At 44.0% G+C, this 16,844-nt stretch overlaps 1 protein-coding gene across 1 annotated transcript in view; it reads left to right on the forward strand.

Annotated features, from left to right (window-relative positions):
• The window catches only part of LOC115470366 (KIF1-binding protein homolog), a 107,995-nt gene extending 91,539 nt beyond the window's left edge, over nucleotides 1–16,456 (forward strand). Inside the window, exon 7 of the mRNA XM_030203469.1 lies at nucleotides 14,557–16,456. Within this exon, the coding sequence (XP_030059329.1) occupies nucleotides 14,557–15,432 (876 nt within the window). The 3' untranslated portion in view covers nucleotides 15,433–16,456. The remainder of the gene's footprint in view (nucleotides 1–14,556) is intronic.
• The last annotated feature ends 388 nt before the right edge of the window (nucleotides 16,457–16,844 follow it).

The raw sequence follows: 16,844 nt of genomic DNA on the forward strand, positions 1-16,844 counted from the left end.
GCGGCCAGGGCCTCCCCTGATAGGGAAGGGACTAACCGCACGGCCCACTGCTCGTGAGGCCAATTAGCCGCCACGGCCACCCTTTCAAATGCTGTTAGGAAATCATCCACATTGTCCTGCTCTGTTAACTTCCCCCATGCAAGTGTGTTCATGGATAAAGATCCTACCGCACCGCTGCCTCCTGGCCCTTGTCCTACTGCTCCGGTTTCCACGTCCCTTGGAGCTGGGATCCCTCTCTGAAAGAACTCCTGGAGCATTTTTAGCACTGGCTGCTGTTGATCTCTCGCAGCCGTTAAGGAGTCCTCTACCATCTTCGCGGTCAGCTCCTGCTGTTTTTGGAACTGCATGGTCATCCACGCGAAGATTTCCTTGGGATCCATCCCGGGCGACGGAACCGTTTCCTGGAAGACAAAAAAAACACAGAGGACCCTCCAAGTGCGATTCCCCCACTTCTCTTGGGTTTTTTAAAGATCTCTCTGGTCCGCCCCCCCCCCCCCCCAATCTAGGCCCCGCTTACCGGAACCCAAGACGGGTCTGCGCCTTTATCAGCGTTGGCCCCTCCGTCGGGCTTCTCAGCTGGGCTGGTCTCAACCTCCTCGAGCGACAGGTCCGAAGCAGAAAAAAAAAAATTTCTTTAGATTTGATCCCACTCCTGACACCACTTGTAAAGGTGCGGAGCGTCTCTCCGCCTCTGGGACTATTCGCCTTTCTCAGCCTCCTCTATCATACACTTCTTCTCCAGAAAAAAACAGGAAAACCACAGGATCAAACAATAACTTTTTCCTTTTATTTTTATCCTTCAGCTTGGTAGAACACAGCCCGGGCTTCCGCCGCTGATTCCCCTCTTCCCCCTTAGTCTTGGGAGAAGCAGCGGACCCGTCAAGAAACCCTTTTCGGGCCGGTCAGGTTTATCAGAACACTGCCCCCCCTACAGCCGGGTTCCCCTAAGCCTAGTTCCGGCAAGTACGGCTGGCCCAAAACAGCTCAATATAACTTGGCTTTAAATCCACAGTTCCTGTAACCAAGCTCTCAAAACAGTTCAATATACTTTGTCTTTTAAATCCACAGTTCATGTAGCCAAGCTCTCAAAACGGTTCAATATAACTTGGCTTTTAAATCCACAGTTCATGTAGCCAAGCTCTCAAAACAGTTCAATATAACTTGGCTTTTAAATCCACAGTTCATGTAGCCAAGCTCTCAAAACAGTTCAATATAACTTGGCTTTTAAATCCACAGTTCATGTAGCCAAGCTCTCAAAACAGTTCAATATAACTTGGCTTTTAAATCCACAGTTCATGTAGCCAAGCTCTCAAAACAGTTCAATATAACTTGGCTTTTAAATCCACAGTTCATGTAGCCAAGCTCTCAAAACGGTTCAATATAACTTGGCTTTTAAATCCACAGTTCATGTAGCCAAGCTCTCAAAACAGTTCAATATAACTTGGCCTTTAAATCCACAGTTCATGTAGCCAAGCTCTCAAAACAGTTCAATATAACTTGGCTTTTAAATCCACAGTTCATGTAGCCAAGCTCTCAAAACAGTTCAATATAACTTGGCTTTTAAATCCACAGTTCATGTAGCCAAGTGTGGACTCAAAGCCTGGGGTCCCTCCCTCTTGGTCAGTCTCTCTTTCTCACCTGACCTCCTCCCGCCCTTGACCCCTCTTTCTTTGGCCCGGATCCTTTCTTTTCCAGGGCCCTTCTTACTTCTATGCGCTCCTCTGGGCCAGGGCAGAAATGTCCATGGGCTACTCCAGGGCCTGCTCCTGGGCGGTTACCTCCATCTCCCAAGGCCCCCCTTCCCTCTCCTCCTTCTCAGGAGCCCAGTCCATGCTCTCTTCGCCCCACCCTTTTTCTCCCAGCTGCTCCTCCTTTTCCTCATTAACCTTTTCCCACCTGTTCCACCTCCCCCTCCCCCAGGTTGTAGAATTAGTATTTCTCCTTCCCTGGCAGCCCCCTTCTGGCGCCTCATGGGAGTACGCCCTGGTTTGTCTCCCTTGTACCCAAGGTGGATGCTGGGAGTTGTAGTTTCTAATTTGAAGTCTTCTCCTGGGGAAAATCTGCCTGTAAGGGCAAGACTCCTCTGGGGCTTTTTGGGGTTTGCAGGGTCGTTCTCCCCCCTTTTCTTCCTGCTCTCTACTATTCTCCACATATTCTTTACAATATATTGAGATCCTGTCCCCATATGCTGTATGACAGAGACCACTGACCAATTTTGTAGCCACCCTCTGGACTGACTCAGTCCTTTTTATATCTTCTTGTAGGTGCAGTCTCTAGAATTGCACAGTACTCTAAATGGGGCCTCACCAGAGACTTATACAAGAGCACTATCTCCCCTTTTTTCCTGCTGGCAGTTCCTTCCTGTGCATCCAAGCATCCGTCTGGCTTTGACTGTCGCCTTTTCTACCTGTTTGGCCACCTTGAGATCATCAAACATAATCTCCCCTAAGTCCCACTCTTCTTCCATACACAAAAGTATTTTGCCCCCCTTATACCTCTTTGATAAAGCCTAACACGAGAACCCATAGCTAGCCATAACACAACACCTTTCCAACTTTAGGCAGAATGTATCTCTAACTACTTGATCAAATCCTTTTTGTGTTCCTTGACTTCTTTGTAACACCAAATGTATACTTCTGTGTAACATCAAATGTGTATGGCAATGCCACAACAGGTCTTTGTAAGCCACATTGAGCCTTCAAATAGGTGGGAAAATGTGGGATACAAGTGAAATAAATAATAATACTGTAGCATTCCCTTGGATTTTAGCAACCTGAGTCTATGACCCTGCATTTTTTTAGCATTAAATCTGAGTTTCCAATTGTTGACCATTCTTCAAGCTTCACCAGATCCTTCTGCATGCTATCAACACCCTCTGGGGTGTCTACCGTATTACAAAGTTTGGTATTGTCGGCAAAGAAACAAACTTTACGAGACAGTCCTTTGGCAATATTGCTTACAAATATGTTAAAAGAGCCGGCCTGGTCACGTGATATCGTGCTTTGAGAGTGGACACAAGTGAGAGAGCTCCCGGGCCCGGATCGCATTAACCCACCCTCCACGAGCAATATTCTGAGAGCCGAACCAATTTCACAAAGGAAAAGGATTGGGGAAACAACGAGGCAGTGAAAAACAGCTTACTTTGATGCGAAGCCATGTCGACGAAGTTGCAACGTGGAGAAAAAGAAAAAGCGCCACACGATGATCCTAAAATGGCGGCAGGAGAAGACCCTGGGAGTTCCTCTGTAAGCTCTGCATGGGTGGTTGAAGTGGTAGCGGAGGTGAAGAAGGCGATAGCAGACTCCTTGGATAAACGCTTGCAGGAGGTATCGGACAAGCTGGATACAGTGGACGGGAAACTAGAATCTTTAAAAGGAGAATTTTCTACACATTGTCAGCGTGTCTCGGGCCTTGAAGACCAGGTGCTGCAGCTTTCGACTTTGACCAACACTTTACAGGGCAGGATGAAAGTATTGGAAGACAAGGTAGATGATATGGAGAATCGTTCTCGGAGGGCGAATCTGCGCTTGATCGGCCTCCCTGAAATCATTGCTGAAGAGGAATTGAGACAGTTCCTGGAATCGTGGCTGGTGTCTACCCTGGGGTTGCGGTCGGAGCTGGGCCCGCTCCGTATAGAGCAGGCACATCGGTTAGGCCCTAAGAGACAGGAGGAGTCGCGCCCACAGGTGGTAATATGTAAGATCTTAAATTTTGCTCACAAGACTGAAATCCTGCGGGCTTTAAGATCTGAGGGCCCTCTTTCCTATGATAATAAAAATGTGCTTTGCTTCCAAGACTTTTCAACTCGAATAATGGGTTTAAGAGTGGAGGAGTGGCCTAGTGGTTAGAGCACCGGTCTTGCAATCCAGAGGTGGCCGGTTCAAATCCCACTGCTGATCCTTGTGATCTTGGGCAAGTCACTTAATCCTCCATTGCCCAAGGTTCAGACTTAGATTGTGAGTCCTCCTGGGACAGAGAAATATCCAGAGTACCTGAATGTAACTCACCTTGAGCTACTACTGAAAAGGGTGTGAGCAAAATCTAAATAAATAAATAAGACGGGCTTATGGCCCAGTTTGTGCTGAACTACACCGCAGACACATACAATTTGCTTTGATATACCCAGCTCGACTCAAGATCTTTACGGAGGGACGGCCCCAATTCTATGACTCACTCGAAGCAGCTCAGGCCTTTGTGAAAGACTTGCCCACCTCTATGGATACAGCCTGATACTACTACTACTACTACTACTTAACATTTCTAGAGCGCTACTAGGGTTACGCAGCGCTGTACAGTTTAACAAAGAAGGACAGTCCCTGCTCGAAGGAGCTTACAATCTAAAGGACGAAATGTCAAGTTGGGGCAGTTAAGATTTCCTGAATAGAGGTGTAGTGGTTAGGTGCCGAAGGCGACATTGAAGAGGTGGGCTTTGAGTAAGGATTTGAAGATGGGCAGGGAAGGGGGCCTGGCGTATGGGCTCAGGGAGTTTATTCCAAGCATGGGGTGAGGTGAGGCAGAAAGAGCGGAGCCTGGAGTTGGCGGTGGTGGAGAAGGGTACTGAGAGGAGGGATTTGTCTTGAGAGCGGAGGTTACGGGTAGGAACGTAAGGGGAGATGAGGGTAGAGAGGTAAGGAGGGGCTGCAGATTGAGTGCATTTGTAGGTTAGTAGGAGAAGCTTGAACTGAATGCAGTACCTGATCGGAAGCCAGTGAAGTGACTTGAGGAGAGGGGTGATATGAGCATAACGGTCGAGGCGGAAGATAAGACGTGCAGCAGAGTTCTGAACGGATTGAAGGGGGGATAGATGGCTAAGTGGGAGGCCAATGAGGAGTAGGTTGCAGTAGTCAAGGCGAGAGGTGATGCTGTATCTGTACATTTCTAGGACTGGACTTCGGTGATCTAGCCTTGTTGCTTTAGGCTTTTTGCAATTAGAGGGGTTCAACAAGTTTATCCTTTGGCCGTGAAATGCTGGTTCTATGCTTATTTGGAGATAAATTACAGACGAATAGATGGACGGATTGGAGACAAGAAATCTGGAATGACTGCACAAAGAGTGCTGCATATGTTGTAATATGCTGCTTTTTTGTTCTGTGGGCATGCCTGCAAAGTAACTAGTCCTGTTAAAGCCCCAGACATTTACTGGGTTTTTTTTTCTCTTTGCAGCTGTTGCTCTGATTTTGCGCAGTATGCCTAATAATCTTACCAGAATCATTGAGTGGTTGGACCAAATTGATGCCTAGATTTGTTGATATGGCTGCAATATGTTTTGTTCTTGCATTATGATCTAGAGTGCTATACAGATATTTGAACCACAACTTCAGAGTATTGCCTGTTGTGGTTAGTACATAAGTAATGCCATACTGGGAAAAGACCAAGGGTCCATCGAGCCCAGCATCTTGTCCACGACAGCGGCCAATCCAGGCCAAGGGCACCTGGCAAGCTTCCCAAACGTACAAACATTCTATACATGTTATTCCTGGGATTTGGGATTTTTCCAAGTCCATTTAGTAGCGGTTTATGGACTTGTCCTTTAGGACAAGTTGCAGGAGGCAGCAGGTGTGGGCCCTTTTTTTTATGTAGTTCATGTGCTGACTTTGCTCTGTATGTTAAAAAGCTAACTGTACCCCGGTGTTGATGGGAAGAAATGCTGTTCGAATTGCGGATTCAGCTGTTGCACGAGATGATGAAAGTGACTTTTGGGGGGGGGGGGGGGGGTTCAGTGGAACTTTGCAGAAAATCTAATGTCTCAATATAAATGCTGGTTCAATTGTTGAAATATTATGGAGGGTGGGTTTGGGTACTCCAGGGTGGGGTGGGGGGTTCTCACATGGGGTCTTGTCCAAAATTTGATTGGACATTTTTGATTTATGGGGTTTGAAGGGGTGGAAAAAAGGTATGGGGGAATAGTGTTTTGTGGGGGCGGGGGGGGGGGGGGGTTGTAAGGGGAAGGGAGTGCTAGGCTGGGGGTGGTTATGTATGCGGGTTTTATTTGGGAATAGTGTTTTGTGGGGGGGGGGGGGGGGGTTGTAAGGGGAAGGGAGTGCTAGGCTGGGGGTGGTTATGTATGCGGGTTTTATTTGGGATTTTTGTTTTTGGGGGCGTGTGTTGGGAAGTCACGTGTATGGATGAAGAGTGTGTTGTCGAGTCCAAAGATTCTTTTTTGTCCTGTGTTGGTCGGGGGGTTGTTGGCTGGGACAACCGCCCGAGGGTAAGGTTAATGGTTGAATTTCTGCAGATGTTTTTGTTGATTTCTAGTAAGTGATGCCGGTTAAACTGGTGTCATGGAATGTGAACGGAGTCTCCTCGTCCATTAAGAGGCAGAAGATCATGCAGGCCTTGAATCGTCAGAAAGCTGATATTGCGTTTTTACAACAGACCCACTTGCAATCGATAGAACATTCTAAATTTAAGCGCTGGTGGGTAGGACATGTGGAGGAGGTCCCAGCGGTGGGCCGTAAGGCTGGTCTGCTGGTTCTTTTCTGGAAGGGCTTGGACCTGGTGACACATAAAAATCCTCCTTGGGGGTCTCTCCATGTTTGGTTAGTGAAGGCTTCGGTAAACAAAAAAACTCTATTGTTTTGTAATGTATATGGACCAAATGTCTATGATCATAAGTGGATGAAGTCCATAATACGTAAGGTTGCGGGAGTATTAGACATACCCATCATTATGGGGGGTGGATTTCAATATGGTTCACAACCCTGCTTTGGACAGGTCTAGGGGATTTGGGGGAGAGGAGGGCTCGGCAACAAAGAGAATCCCACTGTTATGTTCTAGTCTGAATTTATTGGATGTTTGGAGAACCTTAAACCCGATAGACAGAGATTATACGCACTTATCGAGGGCACATGGCTCACAATCCCGGATTGATTATTGGCTATTGTCATCAGAGTTGTTTTCTTCTGTAGTTTCGGCTGGAACTAAAGTGTATAGTGTCTCCGACCACGCTTGTGTTTGGTGTTCAGTGGATCTGAAAGGTCCCGATGATGCTCCATATACTTGGCATTTTCCTCCTAAATTATACTGGGACACGGCTTATCGAGAATTTTTGATGCAAAAATGGATTGATTATCAGCTCCATAATGAGGGCTACAAAGATCAACCAATTATTTATTGGGAAGCGGCTAAGGCAGTGTTGCGAGGAGAGATAATGGCCTATTCTTTCAAGCGTAAGGAGAGAGAGAAATACTGCACCTAGAAAAACAATTGGTGCAGGTGTGGCATCAGTATGCAGAAACATCGACTGAGGGGTTAAAAAATTCACTCATCATGCTTCAATCCTCTCTCCAGGAGTTCCTTCATGAAAGGGCGGTGAAATCAATTCGGTATTATAAGTACCAATTATATCTTCATGGGAATAAATCTGGGAAACTTATGTCGCATCTGATTAAGCAGTCTGGGGGTTAACGACCCATAGTTCAGATAGATAGGGGAGATGGTACTAAAGTAAGAACAGACCGAGAAATCGTTGAAGTGTTTCAGAGGTACTATCAGAAATTATATGCCCAACTGGAAGATACAGTGTTAGATGGGGAGATATAGTTGAATAGCTTGTATCTACCTCGATGGGGAGCGCAGGCGTTAGCTCGGCTTAATGCTTCAGTTGGGGAGGATGAAGTTGCCTTGGTGATCCAGCGAGTGTCTTAGTGAAGTCGCCAGGACCTGATGAGTTCCGAGCTGAATTCTATAAACTATTATCTCCTTCGATTGTCCCAACCTTACAGTCATTTTTTTTCTCAGTTTGTGTCTTCAGGGGAATTCCCACAATCACTGCAGTCAGCTCAAATTACTCTGTTGCCGAAACCAGGTCAGGATCCTGCGCAACCTTCCTCTTACAGACCAATATCCTTGTTGAATACGGAAACAAAATTTTTTGCAAACATACTGGCAAATAGATTAGCACAGGTATTGCCGGAAGTAATTGCGGGCCGCAAGTGGGATTTGACCGTGGCAGGACCATATCTCAAAATATGTGGCCAGCCTTCTCTGCTAGTTAGCTTCGATGCAGAGAAGGCATTTGATCATGTGATCTGGGGATTTTTTTTTTTGTGGTACTGCAACGTTATGGGATATCAGGGCTTTTTTTGGAAGCGATTCAAGTTCTCTATAAGTCACCTTAGGCACGGCTCCAGGTTAATGCATTGTTTTCCTTTGAATTTAAGATTTGTCAGGGTGCGCGTCAAGGGTGCCCATTGTCTCCACTGCTCTTTGCTTTATCGTTAGATCCGTTGATTAGAGAAATCGGTAATAATCCGGGTACTAAAGGGGTTAGTATAGGCTCTCAGGAGTTTAAGCTGTCTTCATTTGCAGATGATTTGCTAGTACATATTGTTGATCCACAGATGTCCCTGGAGGCGCTGATGAAGAACTTCAGTGAATATGGTGATTTCATGGGTTTTAAATTGAATTTGGACAAATCGTTGGCGATGCCCACTAAGTTAGAAACTAAGGATGAATGGGTGGGAGCCTTTCCCTTGCAGTGGGAGGTTGCTTCTTTCCGATACCTGGGTATTCACTTAACAAAAACTACAGCGTCGCTATACAAGATTAATATTTCCATATTATTGGACTATACATGCGCGATGCTAACTAAATGGGCTCATTTTCCTTTGACGATTCATGGTAAGATCCAACTTTCTAACATGGTATTGTTTCCCAAGTGGCTATATGTTCTCCAGCTCTTGCTGCTTAAGTTACTGAAACGAGATTTGGGGATCTTACAGAGAATGCTGTCTCACTTTTGCTGGGCTGGGAAAAAAACAAAATTGTCTTTTAAATATTTAATTGGACCTTGGAGACATGGTGGAACGGGCCTCCGAAATTTACGTTTATATAGTTATGCGTGTGTGCTCCGACACTTGGGAGATTGGATTTTCGAAGAGCAGAATTACACACCGCGTACTTATGAGGCAGCCTATTATTCTCCATGGCACGTTAATTCCCTTCTGCACTGTGCGACGAGCCTCCTACCACCAGAGGTTCGTGCAGTGTAATACTTAGATCGTTGCGGCAGGTGTGGCGCTACTTGGTTACAATCTTGGGTGGTCGTCCTGATCAGTTACCGATTATAGGTAATTTGCAATTCTCCCCAGGACAGGATAATGGGAGCTTCAAGCGTTGGGCGAGGAAGGGTTATTCTTTGTTGTAGTATGCTTTCCTGGAACAATTTGTGTGGGCAAGGGGTGGCAGAGAGTAAGGATTTTCTGGCCTATGGCCAACTGCGACATTATGTTCGCTCCTTGGACGTACTTGCCTTATCCTCTTCTCTATGTGGCAGTCTTCAGGCATTTTTTGATAAGTTCAGAGAGGGGGGAATGTCCGTATCAGATCTATATAAGGCGATGCAGGCTATTTTACCTGCTCCGAGTTATGGAGACCTTACTGCTAAATGGAGTCTTGGGGGGGGGGGGTTGGGGGCCTTAGGGGATCCACATTCTGTTGTTAAACATATCCCAGAGATTTCAGTAAGTGCGGAATTGAGGTAGTGTCAGTATCGTACCTTACACAGGGCATACCTCATGCAAGAACAACTTTTTAAGATGGGTGCGATAGAGTCCCCAACTTGCCAGAAGTGTAATCAAGGTCAGAACTCATTCTTTCATGCATTTTGGAGCTGTCCAAGGATAAGGAGGTTCTGGCTTGACGTCGCTAGCTATTTGTCTGAGTTGTTGGGCTGAGCGGTGCCATGCTTTCTCCAGTTGGATTCTTGTTGGATAAATATGAAGCTCTCCATATTTCAAATCGCTCTCAGGTTTCATTTGTTCGCAAGGTAGAAGCTATAGGTAAGAGAATAATTCTTGGGGTCTGGGTGGGGGAGGAGGCTTCTTCTTTCTGGGCTTGGAGGAATCATATGCACGCATTAGTGCTTTTGGAGTGTCAGTAAGCCAGGTGCTCCCCTAAACGCCTGAGGGTGTTTCGTGCAGTGTGGGCTGTGTACATTTGGTCTTTGCCACATAGAGCCAGGAGTCTGATTCTTAACCCAAATTGATTTTTGGGCCTTGGTGGTGGTGGTGCGAGGAGACTCTTTTCAGAAAAGGTGGGCTGATTTTCAGGACTCTGGTTATATGTAGTGAGTACGGTGTGCAGCACACACTTCTTCCCCCCCCCCCTTTTTTTTGTTTTCCTATAATATGATTTATGAATGTTGTTTTATGGGGGGAGGGGGGATGGGAAGACCTTCTGTAAATGTCTTTGATGACTACCCAATAATTTGTTTGTAATTCCTTATGGGAATTCAAAGCTGTGGTTTTTACAGCTGACTGCTGTTTCTTATGTTGTGTCATCTTTACAATAGTTGAAACATAATAATGGCACACTAGGGCTAGATGGGGGAAGGTCATTAGAGTCCAGGCCTCCCCTTCTTCTATGTAATTGCTATATATATATTTTTTTTATTTAATGTTTCCATTGGAACATACACGATTGACTATTCATAGGGAGGTGGATGGGGGGGGGGGGGGGGATGACATGCATTGGAAATTATGAACAACTCACGAGTGTTATTTGGATTGTTATTTTATTGTTCAATAAAAATTGTTTAAACATAAAAGAGCCGGCCCAAGAATCGATCCCTGCGGTATTCCACTCATAACATCCTTTTCCTCGGAGCAAACTCGATCTACCTTCTGTCTCTTCCACTTAACCAATTTTTAACCCAGTCAGTCACTTTATTGCCCATACTGAGGGCACTCAGTTTATTTATCAGTCACTTGTGTGGAACTGTGGGTCAAAGGCTTTGTTAAAATTCAAGTACACCACATCCAGTGCCCCTCCCATATCCAACTGATTGGTCCCCCAGTCAAAGAAATCAATCAGATTTGTCTGACAAGACCTGCCTCTAGTGAAACCATGCTGCCTTTGGTCCTGCAGTACATTTGATTCTAGAAACTTCACAATCATCCACTTTAGAAGCATTTCCATTAGTTTACTCATTATTGAAGTAAGACTAACAGATCTGTAATTCCAACCTCCTCCTTACTTCCACTCTTGTGCAGAGGGACATCTGCCCAACTCTGGGACCACTCCAGACTAAGGAAGCGTTGAACAGGTCTAACAAAGAAGCCACCAGAACTTCCCTGAATTCCTTGAGTACCCTCAAATATATCCCATCAGGCCCCATCGCTTTGTCTATTTTTAGTTTAGCTAGTTCCTCATGAACACAGTCTTCCGAGAATCAGTCTTGGTCTACCAAACATCCATTCCCATTAGCATTTGTTTTCTGCGATCCTACCCCTGGCCTTTCATCCGTGAACAGAAATAATAGTTAAGCAGTTCAACTTTATCCTTATCAGCTTCTACATATTCCTCCCCTTCATTCTTGAGCCTCACTATGCCATTTTGAGCAACCAGTTCCCAATGAAGAACCAACAGTGAGTGCTATAAGTTAGTTTTTTTTTTGTTTGTTTTTGTAGGCATACAAGGGAAGTTTTTATGTATTTGTTGAAAGTGTTCACTTGTTTGTACATTATCTTGGGGAAAAAACAGAGATTTTTAATTAAAAAAAAAAAAAAAAAAAGGATATTCTTTTGATCAAGCCAGGCTGTTTTTAAATCCCACAGCCCCACTTTGCAGCCAGAGTCTCTTATTTTGTTAGACTGTCTTTAGATCCCATTGTCTATTTTACACAGTGCTTCAACTTTTAGGGCAAATAAAGAGAAACAAGCCAAGGAGAACTTGCTTTCTATAGCACCACTGTATCACTTTGCTACAAACCTCCGCTGTGCCTCTTTAAGCATATATTTTCTTTTGATTAAAGCTGAGTTTTGTTTCATTACCACCTTCCAGAAACTATCTCTTCCTTGTCGCTTGGAGAGCAGGTCTCTTTTCAAAAGAATCTACCTCAATACCCTCTTCCTGCTCCTCGGAGGAATACTTGTGGCGTAGGTAGGTGGGGCCATAGGGGCCTGGGCCCCCACAAATTTGCTCTGGGCCCCTGGTTGGCTGGCGGGGTTCTCCAACCCCCACCAGGTGAAGACTTCGTCCAGCGCTGGTCTGTGGCAGCGGCGCCACATTGCCTGCCCTGCTTTCTCTTCCCCTGATGTCCGGCATGCTCCTTTTAGTGAAACTGAGCATGCTCAGTTTCACTAAAAGGAGCGTGCCCAATGTGAGGAGAAGGGAGAGCAGGGCAGGCAATGTGGCGGCGGCACTGCCGCAAACCAGCACTGGTTGAAATCTTCAGCTTGTGGGGGTTGGGGACCCCCACCAGCCAACCAGGAGCCCAGAGTAAATTGGTGGGGGTCCAGGCCCCCGTGGCCCCACCTCCCTACGCCACTGTATGAGCGTGCTTATACTTGCATCTCATTAGCGTTAAACAATAGGGAGTTGTTGTTCTGTACTGTAGCGAGCGCCAGAGTTTTGAGCATTCATACCTCTGTGCATCAGGAAGTTGCAAGGAGACATTTGCTGCCACTGCATAGCCCACACAACTTTCACATGGCCAGCACTGAAAAAAACAACCAGCAAATATTTTGCTATAAGGAGATCCAGGTGTGGATAATGTGGCAGAAATTTGGATAAGGTATGGAAACGAGCTTTGAGAGAACATAAGAACATAAGCATTGCCATACTGGGACAGACTGAAGGTCCATCAAGCTCAGTATCCTGCTTTCAAATAAGCAGTGGATTTTCCCGTCCATCTTAATAATGACTTATGGGTGTTTCTTTAAGAAGATATCCAAACCTTTTTTTAAACCCACTAAGCTAACTGCTTTTGCCACGTTCTCTGGCAATGAATTCCAGAGTTTAATTACACACTGAGTAAACAAAATCAGAGAAAATGTTTCTTTAAATTTACTACTTTGTAGCTTCATTGCATGTCCCTTAGTCCTAGTATTTTTGGAAAGAGTAAACTATTCACGTCTACCTGTTCCACTCCACTCATCATTTTATATACATCTATCCTGTCTCCCCTCAGCCGTCTTTTCTGCAAGCTGAAGAGCCCTAGCCACTTCAGTCTTTCCTCATAGGGAAGTCATCTCATCCCCTTTATCATTTTCGTCACCCTTCTTTGAACCTTTTCTGATTCCACTATATCTTTTTTTTGAGATGATGTGAATAGAATTGCACACGGTATTCGAGGTGTGGTTGCACCATGGAGCAATACAAAGGCATTATAACATCCTCATTCTTGTTTTCCATTTCTTTCCTAATAATACCTAACATTCTGTTTGCTTTTTTCACCGCCACCGCACACCAACCAGAGATTTTTAACGTATCGTCAGCGATGACACCTAGATTCTTTTCCTTGTCGGTGACTCCTAATGTGGAAACTTGAATCACGTAGCTATAGTTCGGTTTCCTCTTTCCCACATGCATCACTTGCTCACATTAAATGTCATCTTCCATTTGGATGCCCAGTTTCATAAGGTCCTCTTGCAATTTTTCACAATCCTCTTGTGATTTAACAACTTTGAATAACTTTGTGTCATCAGCAAATTTAATTACCTCACTAGTTATTCCCATATCTAGATCATTTATAAATATGTTAAAAAGCAGCGGTCCTAGCACATACTCCTGGGGAACCCCATATCAACCCTTCTCCATTGAGAATATTGACTATTTAACCCTACTCCCTGTTTTCTATCTTTTTAAACCAGTTTTTAATCCACAATAAAACACTACCTCCTCTCCTATGACTTTGCAATTTCCTCTGGAGTCTTTATGAGGTACTTTGTCAAATGCCTTTTGAAAATTCAGATATTTATCAACTGGCTCATCCACATGTTTGTTCACCCCTTGAGTGAATCACTTCATAAAGGCGGTTAATAAATACAAATAAATGTAGTAGATCAGTGAAGCAAGATTTTCCTTGACTAAATCCATGTTGGCTTTCTCTCATTAATCCATGCTTATGTACATGCTATGTAATTTTTCTTTATAATACTCTCCACCATTTTGCCTGGCACTGAAGTCAGGCTTACCGGTCTGTAATTTTCCAGATCACCTCTGGATCTTTGTAAAAAAATCAGTATTGCATTGATGTTGGAAGAATGATGGGAGTAGACGAGACAGGCAAGGAACAGTTTTCTGCTATTCTGTGGCTGCTGGCTAATTCTGCAGTAGGAAGCAATCCATGGCAATTGCCAAGGAATTACAAGACACTGGGAGCTCTGACTTTGATTTTTATAATTTCTGGTGTGGTTCTTTTAAGGAGATTCAGACAAGGTCATTGCTCATTCCTCATTTCACAGATTTTTTAGAAAGCAATTCTATAACTTGCCAGCGACACTTGTGTATCAAAAGTGCCATTCTGTAAAGTCTCACCTTACAGCTATAGCTGTAACTGCAACTGGGTGGAGCATAGGCATGCTATTGACATGTCTCCATCTTGCGCAATGTTCATGGTGCACTTAGGTGCATCCATTTATAGGTGCCTTAGAGCTGTAGTAAATAGTCATGTCTATATTTTGGGTGCCAATTCAGATGTATGCTAGTGGTTATGTCTTTTGAAGTTCTGTTTCTGCAAGCAATTTATCACATTCCTCTATCAGAGCATAGAAACTCCATATAATTTCAAACAAAGTTGAAGTCTGAAATGTAGTTGTGTTTTTTTGGCAGGACAACATTGGAGAGCTCGATACTGACAGACAGGAAGATTTGAAAGCTCAGAGGCTGAAAGATGAAGATGAGAAAGAGAAGGGCAGGAAAAAAGCTGTACTGTTTGGGTCCAGTGATCTATCCGATTCTATACTGGCAACAGAAGAGAAAGTGACTTCCAACTATCCATTAGATTTTGAAGAGGCCAGGGAGATTTTTCTAGTGGCACAGAATTGCGTGCAAGAGGCTAAAGAGTACTTCCAACTGGATGGACATGTCACTGACCACATTGAGGTGCTACAGGACCATAGTGCTTTATTTAAGGTGCTTGCTTTCTTTGAGGAAGATTATGAGAGGCGTTGTAAGATGCATAAGCGCAGGGTAGATATGCTGGAGCCTATTGTTAAAGAATTAAGCCCACAGTACTATCTACTGATCTGCAGGCAGTTGCAGTTTGAGCTGGCAGGGACCTATTACGAAATGATGGATTTAAAGGTAGCAATTGGTAACAAGCTAGAGGAGCTTGATTCGCACACTATCAAGAAGATCAATACTCTTGCCCAGTGTGCCATCAAATACTATGAAATCTTTCTGGACTCATTGAAGGACATGGAGAAGAAGTTCCCTGAAAAACTGGATGAGGATGTTCTTCGCCCAGCAATGGTGGCCAAATTTCACATTGCACGACTTTATGGAAAACTCATCACCTCAGATGGGAAAAAGCAGTTGGAGAACATGCAGACATCTCTGGAATATTATACATTTCTTGTGGAATACTGCAAAAAGCATGAGGATGCCATTAAGGCCGTGGAAACAGAATTGGAGCTGAGCAAGGAGATGGTTGAACTTCTTCCAACAAAAATGGAGAGGTTAAGAATGAAATTGTCCCTTGCTTGAACCCTTATCTTTATCAAATACAAATGTCTAATATTGATTTCCTTCTGTGAAATAACTGATTTTAGCCAGCAGGAATCAGGCGGCTGCAGTACGCAGACTTCAGCTCTCCTGACAGGTAATAGTTGAAATATTTACTAGAAAGGTAATATTCACATTTAGGTTAACTCTCATGAATCTGTGTTTCATTTTCAGTAAAAGCTGTGGTGTGTTTCTAGAACAGGCTTGTGCTAGTTCAGTCCTTGAGGGCTGTGAACAGGGCCAGTTCTACAGGAATCTCTAATAAGTATACATCAATTTCGCAGACTTATTTTATATTGCTTAACCTTTTAGTATCAAAATATTGAATAATATCAAAATCCACTAATGTTTCACATACATACTTCTACTTGCATAACAAATTTAAAACCATATAAGTCCATTGTGTGAAAATGTCCCAATTCCTGCATTAAAATATTGCAGCTGTTTTAAATTCCCACACTTGCTTGGTTTTCATCCAAAATTACAGTTGTCTTCAAAACTCCATACAAGATGAATAAAAGTCTTGCCGATGGTCATTCAATGTTCTTCACATGTATAAACAGGACTTCATGTTCTTAAAAATCCTTTATTCTATGTATGTTCCATGTTAATGAAAGATAAGCTCTACAGTCAGTCAGCATACTGAATCCCTGTGGCCTCAACATCGGCCATGTTTCGCTGAACACTTCCTCAGGAGACCACTCTACAAATGGAACATGAAATACAAATCAAACTGAACCAACATGAATCAAATATCAATTCACTGTACTCCAAAAAACATGCAGTAAAATAACCTGTTCAACAGCCATTACCTGCTTCAGACTTAAACTGCCTTCATCATGGCACTTGTAACCACAAAACAAAAATGCTAACATATGTGCAATGAATACCCCCTTAAATATGGGTCTGGATCTGCACCTCGTGATTTATATGGAGTATATTCACCATCCTCTAACAATTAACAGGCTCCAATCTATCTCTTTATTTAATCCTCTTGGGGTAACTGTGTCCCATGTATAAATTAATTTATGTTACTGGAAAAATAACCTTTGTTGTACACTCCCACCTCTTAAAGTTTGTATTCGCATAAGATCTACAAAATGAAAGTCTTCCACCGAATGTTGAAATTGCAACCAATGTGCCACTAGAGAAGCTTCCACCCTATGGAGTCTGATGTTATTGTGGCACTGAGCAACATTTAAAAAAGTGATATTTTTGCAATTTGGGTACTCGTATCTTATCAACTACCAATGCATAGCAACAATATACACAATGGTCACATTTAATGACTCCTCCCTTCTGACTCTATCAAGGATCCATTGCGTTATTTAGTAAACCCTTCTGCTAAATTAGGACCCCCCAATTGAAAGCAAAGCTAGGGATCTGCTCAAACC

The sequence above is a fragment of the Microcaecilia unicolor genome, chromosome 5, assembly GCF_901765095.1.
Source record: "Microcaecilia unicolor chromosome 5, aMicUni1.1, whole genome shotgun sequence".
NCBI classification, from domain to species: domain Eukaryota; kingdom Metazoa; phylum Chordata; class Amphibia; order Gymnophiona; family Siphonopidae; genus Microcaecilia; species Microcaecilia unicolor.